The sequence below is a fragment of the Sinocyclocheilus rhinocerous genome, unplaced genomic scaffold (genome assembly GCF_001515625.1).
Source record: "Sinocyclocheilus rhinocerous isolate Xijiao unplaced genomic scaffold, SAMN03320098_v1.1 scaffold1211, whole genome shotgun sequence".
NCBI classification, from domain to species: domain Eukaryota; kingdom Metazoa; phylum Chordata; class Actinopteri; order Cypriniformes; family Cyprinidae; genus Sinocyclocheilus; species Sinocyclocheilus rhinocerous.
This window is the reverse complement of record NW_015670979.1, coordinates 523,638-534,711: the sequence shown is the minus strand read 5'-3', so window position 1 is coordinate 534,711 and position 11,074 is coordinate 523,638. Positions and strand designations below refer to the sequence as shown.

At 35.7% G+C, this 11,074-nt stretch overlaps 1 protein-coding gene across 5 annotated transcripts in view; it reads right to left on the bottom strand.

The window, feature by feature from the left end:
• LOC107734441 (protein furry homolog) overlaps window positions 1-8,388 on the bottom strand; it is a 59,626-nt gene extending 51,238 nt beyond the window's left edge. For 3 of the 5 annotated variants that reach the window (XM_016546393.1, XM_016546395.1, XM_016546394.1), the window contains exon 1: window positions 2,197-2,496. In XM_016546393.1, coding sequence (XP_016401879.1) covers window positions 2,197-2,389 — 193 coding nt within the window. In that variant the 5' untranslated portion in view covers window positions 2,390-2,496. Of the gene's footprint in view, window positions 1-2,196; window positions 2,497-8,276 lie in introns of those variants that run through there. The other 2 variants (XM_016546399.1, XM_016546396.1) reach the window with 2 other exon arrangements.
• Window positions 8,389-11,074: the final 2,686 nt, after the last annotated feature.

Here is an 11,074-nt window from a genome sequence, read left to right as displayed (position 1 = left end):
GAAAATTCTGTCATTAATTACTCACCCTCGTGTTGTTCCAAACCCGTAAGACCTTCGTTCATCTTCGGAACACAATTTAAGATATTTTTGATGAAATATGAGGGCTCTCTGACCCTCCCATAGACAGCAAGGTAACTACCACGTTCAAGGTCCAGAAAAGTACCAAGATGATCGACAAAGTAGTCCGTGTGACATCAGTGGTTCAACTGTAAAGTTACGACGCTACGAGAATACTTTTTTGCCCAAAGAAAACAAAAATAATGACTTTATTCCACATTTTCGTCTCTAATGCGTCACTTGTGGATATGCGTTCACGACAGTATCATGACGCGAGCGTGTAATAACGTCATCACGCCGGATCTGGGTCAGCGCCGGCGCCGCCACATGCTCGCGTCATGGTACGGTCGTGAACGCGCGTTCACAAGTAATGTAGTTTTTTTTTTTAATTCTCTCCTCAACCTTCATCTTCAACTGTTGAAATAATTAATAAATTATCTATTTCTTCACTGTTCTAAATCCTTGTTGAGACAGGCAGAATTTTTGCCTAATCGACTCAAATCTGTTTATTTTTTGTAGTCAGAACATTTTCAAGATTTTTTCCATAATTCATTGTTGTTACATCACATTTTAAGACAAGACGACTTCATTAACCCACTGCATACCGTAGAAAAGTTTGGGGTCATTAAGATTTTTTTTTTTTTAATTCAGCAAGGGTGTAAATTGATCAAAAGTTAACAGTAAAGACATTTATAATGGTACATAAGATTTCTATTTCAAATAAATGCTGTTCTTTTGACATTTCTATTAATCAAAGAATCCCAACAAAAGTACAGTTTCCACGATAATTCAACACGGATTATAATTTTTTAAAAATCTTCTTGAGCATCAAATTATTATATAAGAATCAGAATGAAGGATCATGTGAGTAATGGCTGCTGAAAATTCAGCCTTGCATCACAGGAATAAATTACATTTTAAAATATATTCAAATAGAAAACAGTGATTTTAAATTGTAATAATATTTCACATTACAGATGTTACTGTATTTTTGATCAAATAAACGTAGCCTTGGTGAGACTTCTTTCAAAAACATTTTATTTAAAAAAAAATTACCACCCCCAAACTTTTGAACGGTGGTATATGTTACTCTTTTTTACTTAGTATTTACAATGTTTTGGATACTGCCCTCATGAAAAACCAATTCATTGGTAAAACATTGATTGCTAGCGTCTCAAACATAGTGAACCCACACGTCTGCATCATTACTATGACAACCAATGTGGATGTGCTAGCAAAATCAACTGGACATCAACATATTGTCAGAAAAAAGATAAGATCTGGCCACATAAAAAAAAAATAATAATAATAAAAATAAAAAAAAAATCTAATTGGTGTAAATAAAAGTTCACATTAAACATGGTTTCTTTTTCTTTCGGTTCAGTTTTTTCTCTGCCTTTTCTCCTATATGTTGGCTTCGCATACGGACCATCCCAGCTGTGGTTCCGGATGATTTGAGATGCTGGTTTAACGAGGGTCTAATTAAAACCCAAAATAATCTCTTTCCTGATGCTGATGCTATCTGTCATCATCCACATCCACCCTTCCCCCCATTCCACCATCGCTCACGTAGGCACAGGTCCCAACTGAAGTCCCTTAAGATCATCAACTGTGTGGCAATGGTCCTGTCAACCCATGGGAGACACTTTTTTGTCTCTAACTACAAATCAAAACAAAACTCCACAATGAACATTTCAGGGTGTAGGTGATGTTTTATGGCTTCTCAAAACCTGGCTCTAATAACGTGAAATGAAATTGAATAGATACGATACAACCACAACCAGCCACAAGTTTCAGTGAAATTCCCCGTCTGCGCAATGATCTCTAGCTGAAGGCTACCAGAATTTCTTAAAACACAGTCACTGCATGACATCATAGTGTTGCGTCACAAAGTTTCACGCGTTGAGCTTTATCACAGAAACAAATTGCAGGCTATCAACTGACTGACTAAGAAAAAAATACCAGAAACACGAGTTTGATGTCGTGTGTGAGGTAAAGATGGGAGTCTACGACTTGGCAGGACATTAAAGACATATCTAACTAAATTACACATTAAGAAGCATGACTTGCGTCTCATAACACATCAAGAGATTAAAGACAGCGGTGTGTCTGACTTCCAAAGCAAAACCTGAGCAGTACCTTCTTTGAAGATAGTGGGTCTTTTTCTCGGCTGGATCTTCCTGAACTTCCCTTTAAAGTCCGCTGGAGCAAACATATGCATGGAGAGACTAGCCATCTGGACCAAAACAATCCCATCCTGGCTCTGGGTTTCACAAGGGTCCGGTTTATTGTCCACCACAACTCTGGCACTGCTGACATCCTCCATGGACATATCGACACGGATGACAAAGAGAGGGACCACTTTCACCTGCTACGAATCAGCATGGATACAGATATCCAGAGAAGCCCCTCTAAGTTCTGCCTGTCTCTTCTTTTGTGTTTTTTGCTCCTCTTTCCTCTGTACCAGATACATGAGCTTTAAAGTGTGATTTAGAGTAAATCAGAGAGGAATGAGTGCTTATGCTCTCTGTCTGCTCTCACAGGTCCAGGCTGTTTAGCCAGTTACAGCAACACGCCTGAATGGGGCAGGTGTTGGATTACTCAAGACAGACACGCCTCTTTTGTGAGAGAGAGGGTGGAGATTTTGGAAGTAAAGGAGGAGAGAAGGGGCAAGTGAAGAGTGTGGCCGTGTACAAGTGTTTATTTTAATGTGAATAAGGTTGAGTGTTTTAGATACATTGGCATTTGTGGAGATAGAAAGCAACCTATCAAAATAACCCACCTCTGGTTTGTATTAACTAGTTTTATGTTTTGTGTCCGAGGTGTTTTCGAAACGGTTGTCAAGACACTGTATCCCCCGAGTTTTATTCCCAAGTGCTCACGAAACAAACATTATGTAAATCAGCAGCCGAATCCATAACCTTGTCCTCAGTAAACATTTTTTTTAAAAGTAAGACTGGACAACCAATCTTTGGAAGAGGGTGTTTATTTGGACTACCTTTTAATATCTTTAATTTAACAAACAGCCACACTGTTCACTGACCTGCAGGCGTTGCTGGTTTTACAGAGTAACCTTTTTGAAGGCCAGCATGGAACAACTACCTTATTCTCTGAGTCTCTCCCTCTGAGTGACCCTGGCTGAAAGTGCTGATGAAAAAGAGGGAAAAAGAAACAGAGAGACTGACCACTCCCTCAAGAGAACACAAAACAGCCCTTTTCTTCAATAAACAACATTTTGATGCAGATCCAAATAGGGTCAACATCCCTTCCCAAGGGCCTTCACAGCCATCTCAGAGTTGCTGAGCTGAAAGCGCTTTACACCAGCTAAAAAAACACAGTGATTTTCAGGAAATAAAGTCAAACACAGACTGAGTGTGTATGAACAGCCTGCTAATAATTTCCAAGTCAAATCTCTAAAACAAACTCAGATGTTCACTTATGATGGCAATTTTCGAAAAGTAAAAAAACCCAAAAAAACATCAATTTACATATATCTAGACATTAGAATATCATTGAGGTGGGCTCTTTCGAGTGGCCCTGTCACAATCACCAAGCAACCATAGAATATCCGTGCAACCACCTAGAAATGCCCTAGCAACTGGACCATAACCCTACCATTATGGAAACAAGTTTTCCTGCACGATCACATTATTTCAGAAAATTAAAAAATCTAGAAAATAGGGCTCTAGTAAATCAGCACCTTGAAGGCTGAATAACAAAATATCTAACTGAATGCAAACTGACATGTGACCTGGACACACCCAATGTTCATGATTATAGTTAAACGGTTGTGTCAATACAACCAGCTCCCCAAAAAACATTAAAAACACACATATGCAGAAACACATGCACACACATAAACACGCATTTAGGGCAAGCAAGCATGAAAACTCATCATGCCATCCATAAAAATGTGTGTCGTCTTTATGTAACACAGATAAAAATACAAAGAATACTGCAAATACCACCGGCTCAGCCCAAAATAGCACACCTAATTGGTGCAGCCTAATTACTGAAGATAACCTAGAACTCCAGACTGCGCGAGCGCACACACACACACACACACACAAGCGTGATCACCACATCAAGGCAGGGTTTGTGTTTATGTACTTGCCAGTGATCTTCAGATATCACATTCCTCAGATGGCAGTTAGGACTGGTCTGCCAAGAGAGTGACGCCACATGGACATGCCGTCCACAAAGAAAGGCATTCTGAGACACTGTCAAGTGACTTCATATGGTGAAATGTTGATATTTACAAATTTTGACAAGTTAGTTTAGTCTTGTTTTCTCATTATTTGGATGATCCTTTATGTATAGTAGCTGACTCTGGGTCGTCCGCCGTCTCTTCATCTCAAGGGCATTTTGAAATGATCTTCTATTGATTTAAACTCTCACAACAATTTACACAATTATGCATTAGCAGTGTCATGTTTCAAAACCTCTTTAGTTAAAGTGCCCTGAAAGCAAAGCGGAACTGTGATTTAGAAATTGTGAAAATGGCATGGAAGCTTGGTTGAAGATCTAAAGAATTTTTTTTTTATGTGGTGTTATAGATTTTACGGTGAAAACTAGAAAAGAGGGGTGGATGTAGTGGTTTTCTCTGACATCGTTACAGACATTTCTATCAAGAATTGTGAGGGAAATAATTGTGAGGCTGCCCTCTGGAGTTCAGTAGAGGTACAGTTCATGAGTTTATCTCAAATAGATGTTTCTGAAAAAACTAAAATATGCTATTAAAATAACTTAAGAAGCTAAAGAAAAAGTTCAAGTTCAGTCTTCAATGTCACATGATTCTTCAGAAATCATTAATATGCTGTTCTGCACCTCAAAAAACATTATCAGATTTTTTTTTCAGGATTCTTTGATTAACAAAAATTTCAAAAGAACAGCATTTTTTTTTTAATAGAAATAATGTGTAACATTATAAATGGTGTCTTTACTGTCACTTTTGATCAATCTTTGCTGATTAAAAAAAAAACTTACTGACCCCAAACTTTTGAACAGTACTGTACATCAATTTTAATGGATTGTAAATCATAAAGTATGTAAAAGCATTAGTATTATGGTAACACATTACAACTTTACACTTTAGAATGAGATTTAATTTGTTAACATAGATAATTCATTAACTAACTCACAATGAGCAATATATTTTACAGAATTTATTCATCTTTGTTAATGTTAGTGAAAACAATTACACATTGTTTGTTCATGTCAATTCACATTACATGTAAAGAGATACAACTTTCGTTTTAAAAAATTCATTAGTAAATGTTGAAATGAATATGAACCCGATTAATAAATCACTTGAACTATCATTCATTGTTAGTTAATGTTAACTAATATTAACAAATGAAACCTTATTGTTAGGTTACATAAATTGTATATTTTTAAGAATAAAAGTCATTTTTTTCATGATTCTGTTTTTTGGGCTGCTGAGTAGATCACAATGAGTGATCAGTGCAAGTGTCAGTGAATAGGTGTGCAACTGTGCATCACTCTCATCGCTTATTAGCCTGAGAAACATCACAAAACAATTAACTATTCGAGATGAGGGATGTGAAGATGGATGGAGATAGAGATGAAAAAACAATGCAGTGTTGCTATGGTTATGTTCCTTTTTTTGCAGCTCTTAATAATTCATGACTTGAGCTTTGAAAACCAGCCAGAGTGAGAAGAGAGAAATACAGTACACAATATGGAAACAGCAGGTGAAGCGCTGAACAGCTCTTGACTAAAAATTGGTCACCATAGCACAGTGACTTGAGTCAAATGCACTCCTCTCACTAGTGTTTCTAAAAACTACCCGCCAGAAGCTGTTATATAAAATCCTCTAGGCACCCACTAACTTACACAATAACCAAGACCATCTCTCTAATATTACGTAATGCCTAAGTGGGCTGCGCATCACACATTCAGTCAAATCTCTCAGTAACTGTGAAATCTGTGTTCTTCTGAAGCACTAAAGACAGAACGTTGAACAATTAGATATGCATTTCCTGAAGGAAATCACAATTATTTATGCAAACATCAAGTTGATGAAGAATTGAGTTTCAGGTTCATAGAAAACAAAGATAGAAAGCACACTTTTAAAAAAAGCCCAAAATGATCAATCTGCAGGTATTGCAAGTTCTGATCCAGAAAGCATTTCTTTGTCATGAGAACCCAAACACATCTGGACAACGTGAATATGTTTTTACACATTCATAATAAGCCAAACCATCATACAGGCTAAAATACATCCTTTAATATACAATCATATGGTTTCTACTGTAAACCATATGATTCTCTTCACCAGTTGCAGATCAGAATATGGGCCGCAAGACTCAATTACAACATCAAACTATCTACGATAGACGCACCCACACACTCAAACAAACCCAGATCTGAGTGCCACCTAAAACCAAGGAATCTGACAGACCTATGCAAGCTTTTCTTCATAGTGGATCAACATATATTACTGAGTATTAAGATGATTAGCAAAACATTTCAAGCAAAACGAAATGCATTCACAAATGGTTTCAGAAACTGAATGTAAATATTTGCAAATCCTCAAGTAAACACATATGGTTCAGAGCAATGAAGTGAGCAATGCCGGCTGCCCGCTTTTGTCTGAACTAAAGCACAGATCCAAAAGCTGTTCATGCCCAATGAATCCTCACTGGATCAAAACAACTGAAGAAGGAACAACCTGACATACAGTAACAAAAACGGGAGCTCCAAAAGTCTGAGAGCATTGTAAAATGCTTCTAGCTTTTTTCCTCATTTAGTACAGTTTTCCATACAATATTATATTATATAATAAGTATAACAAGTTCACATGGTCTGTCACAAATTTGTTTATTTGATCAGTGACAAAATAGTGCAAAATCTTTACAAAAAAGTCTTATTTAAATCTTCACATTTTCTTTATTTGATTTTTTAAAATCTTTGTTTGTTTTTAATGTAGATTTTGAATCCTTGATGTTCAGTGTGACATTTTTTTTTTCACGTAAATAAACCAGATTTGCATCTAAAAAGTCTTTGTTAATTAAGTTTAAACATTCACTACACCCTGGTGAAAGCACATAAATAACTGAGGAAATACAATAATACAAGGTATCAAATCTAGGCTACATTACAGTATCCATGTCACATATATTGTTATAATGTTAATATTGTTATATTATTGAATATAATAACTGCACAAATTGAAAACAATGCTATTACTACTGCAAAACTTCAGGGTGCTCCACACATTCCATATATTTACTTAATTATTAATAATTAAATAATAAAAAAAATCCTGTCACAGCTTGGAGGATGCGATTGTTGCCATACAGAATACAAAATCATCCAATTTCCTGGAGGTAAAATATAGTAACATTGATGCTTGATAGTGATGATCTGTGTCAGAAGTAGATGTGTCTCAAAAGCGCGTGAGCTGCCCAAGTAAACCACCTTTTTTGAATATTTACGTCATTCGCAGAATTTCAGTGTAGAGCAGCGATGCCCACAAATGCCGTCTAGATAGACAGACAGCACACTCGGTTTTGAGCACAATTGAAAACAATGCTATTACTACTGCAAAACTTCAGGGTGCTCCACACATTCCATATATTTACTTAATTATTAATAATTAAATAATAAAAAAAATCCTGTCACAGCTTGGAGGATGCGATTGTTGCCATGCAGAATACAAAATCATCCAATTTCCTGGAGGTAAAATATAGTAACATTGATGCTTGATAGTGATGATCTGTGTCAGAAGTAGATGTGTCTGAAAAGCGCGTGAGCTGCCCAAGTAAACCACCTTTTTTGAATATTTACGTCATGCGCAGAATTTCAGTGTAGAGCAGCGATGCCCACAAATGCCGTCTAGATAGACAGCACACTCGGTTTTGAGCACAGCCACTATTACATTGTTGTTAGAATCACCGCAGACATCTATCTCCATTACAGCTACATGTAAAATACATTTATTCTGCTTCGTGAATCCAGAACGCCGATGGCAAACATTTAGACAACATAAAATATTTGTAATTATGCAAGGGACAATTTGAAGCCAAATCTGTTGTGTTGTGTTTGTTATCAACAGACAAACAAATACAATCTGTGCTGGTGGTCTGGCCTTCCTCACGGATTCTTCGTCAATTTTAGGCGGTTTCACAAATGAAAGCGCACTGGAATGGAAACACGATTACATTTCACACCGTAAAAGCAAAAAGACACCATACCTTGTGTGTTTGTGTTTAGGAGTTTATATATTCATATCTTTATCCAAGCGTCGTAGCTCAATTCTGCTATTTTCACTTCATTGGTCTTGCGTCTCCTCTCATCGACTGACAGAAAAAGACGGCCGCTGAGGATGGCGCAGCTCCGCCCTTGACGACCAATCAGAGCGCAGATATTTACCGAAGGAGAGAAATGGAGATCGTTGATTGGCTGAGACACAAGCCCGGCTGTTTCCTTCCATCCATTAGGTTCTGGAGCGATTGAAATGATGCTGCTGGAGACTGACAGGTGCACAATTGCAAAGAAGCCAGACAAAAGGCACCAAATGTGATATTTTAATAGAGTCTACCTTTAAAAGAGCACAATTTCATTAAAACCGCAAATTGGATTTTCTCATCAAGTCGCTGACAATGCATTTTGAAAAAAAATTTGTAATTTAATTGTGTAGTACAAATGGTACAAAATTGATTATTAGAATGTTCACAAGAATGTATAAACTACCAATCGAAAGTTTGGAGTAAGTACGATTTTTTTAAATCTCTTATGCTCACCAAGGCTGCATTTATTTAATCAAAAATTCAAAACTGTAATATTGTGAAATATGATTATGCTGAATTTGAATACGCTGTTTTACTGCTCAGTTTTTATAAATTACTATTGTTTCTCAATTATCAATAATGGTTTTTATTATTATCAATAATGAAAACATATTACAATGTAGGGCTGTAGCTATCGATTATTTTAGTAATCGAGTATTCGAGTAATTGGATAAGAAGTATTTTTTCTTTATTAAAGAGCAATATAAAATATGCAAGAGATAATAAGATAGATCTCTTAAAATAAACAACTAATTTGTTTTCTTTTTTAGAAAAAATAACATTTTTATTGCTGAAATTGCATACATTAATAACCATGAAAACTAAACCCATTTAATGTATTTAATTGCCAAATTGCATTCAAAATGCAAATACAAATATATCAATAAAAAATAAAATAAATAAATAAAAATACAAAAATCTATTTCACATTACTTTAAAAAAGGTAAACAGTACAAACTAAAACTAAGGCATAAATAAAAATAATAGTAATAAAAATAATAATAATACCTAAACATTGCATTTATGTCGTGCAACTTAACTTTCAAGTTTCAGCCTAACTAAAGCTCAAGCATGACATAAGCCTTTACTGTCTTCTTGGAAGGCTTTGTGGCTTTTGTGAGAGGCAAAAATCAGTGGGCAGGAAGGTAACTTGGAACAAGAACAAGAGACCATACACAATTTTTAAACACATTTTTCTGCAACATGAAATGGAAATTGAGTTATTTGGAGAATAAACGATATCAGTATCAAAATTCATCTTTGCAATGCAGAGGAAACACAGAAGCTGCATGGGATGAATTTCCCACACAGAGGGACATGAATGCATTTAACCTGCAGTTACAAATGCATAAATAATATTTTGTTATTTTAAACATAAAACATTGAATACTGATATTTAAAATTATTTTAAAAACGAAAAGATACTTTAAATGTGAAATTAAAACCGCCCTGCTGGCAGCAAGTCACCGTTAAGAAGTGAGTCATTGCGATTGAACCAAATCATTTAAACGGGTGATTCATTCAGGAACGAAACGCCGTCATGTTGCACAGAGACTCAAAGCAGCGCTGTGACTGTGTTTGGAATTTTTTTGTTGGCAAAATAAAGCAAAAACAGGCAATATAGTGTCTAAAACGTAAGTCTCCTAATATTACCTTCTTGTTTGTTGAACTGTTGAATAAAATCACATTTGTAATCATGCTGATTTTAGAGGTGAAATCTGACACTCTTCGTGTGATATTGACTAACTTTCTTTCTGTGGTATTTTATGCACAAGTCTTTTTAAGTCTTGTCCCTGTTTTTTAGTTTATCTATGGTCTGGTCCAACGTTTATCGGTTTGTGCGTCAGTAATAATGGTCCGTGGGGAAACGCTGTGTTCCGTGTGTAGTTACAGTAAATGGACTAAACGAAGCGATGATTTTTTTGTATTCGAGTTACTCGAAGTATTCGAGGAATCGTTTCAGCCCTATTACAATGTTGTGTGCAAATTGTAATAAGTCTTGAGGAGCATTAGAGACGTCTTTCAAAAACATTTTAATAAACTTTTGACCAGTAGTGTAACCTGTGTTGTGTGTGATATACGTTATGTAACCTTACAATTGCACAAACACAAAATTGTGAGCAAGATCACTCATCCATGGTGTGTATTGTCTTTTATGATAAATTATAAACAATCAACAAGCTTACTAAGAGTAAAGAAAAACTCTGTGTCATACAGTGATTGAAGTACAAGGAAATCCTTGGCTTGCTAGTGTCACTGTAGATGGACGTCTTCAGATTGTCAATTTTATATTGTTTGACAAATTCCATAAGCATTCAAACTATTAACATTTACATCTGACTTTGAATATTTATTCACATATCTTGAGACAGGTAGAAAAAAAGCCAACTTATAAATAGTCAACACGAGTATAAAAAATAAAATGCTTTAGCATTGTTGTAAAAAATGACAAAGAAAAAAAAAACTATGTATCTGTATTACTTACATGGCTGAATCATATGCACCTCTTTATCTTGATTGCATGCTTCTGTTCAGTCAGGAACCATTTACTTTGTTGACCAAGACAACTCTGAGGCATTCTCTTTAATGTGTCTTTTCTGTGAAATGGCAGAGCAAGCATTAAAGGGGTCATATGATGCTGCTAAAAAGAACATTATTTTGTGTATTTGGTGTAATGAAATGTGTTTATGCGGTTTAAGGTT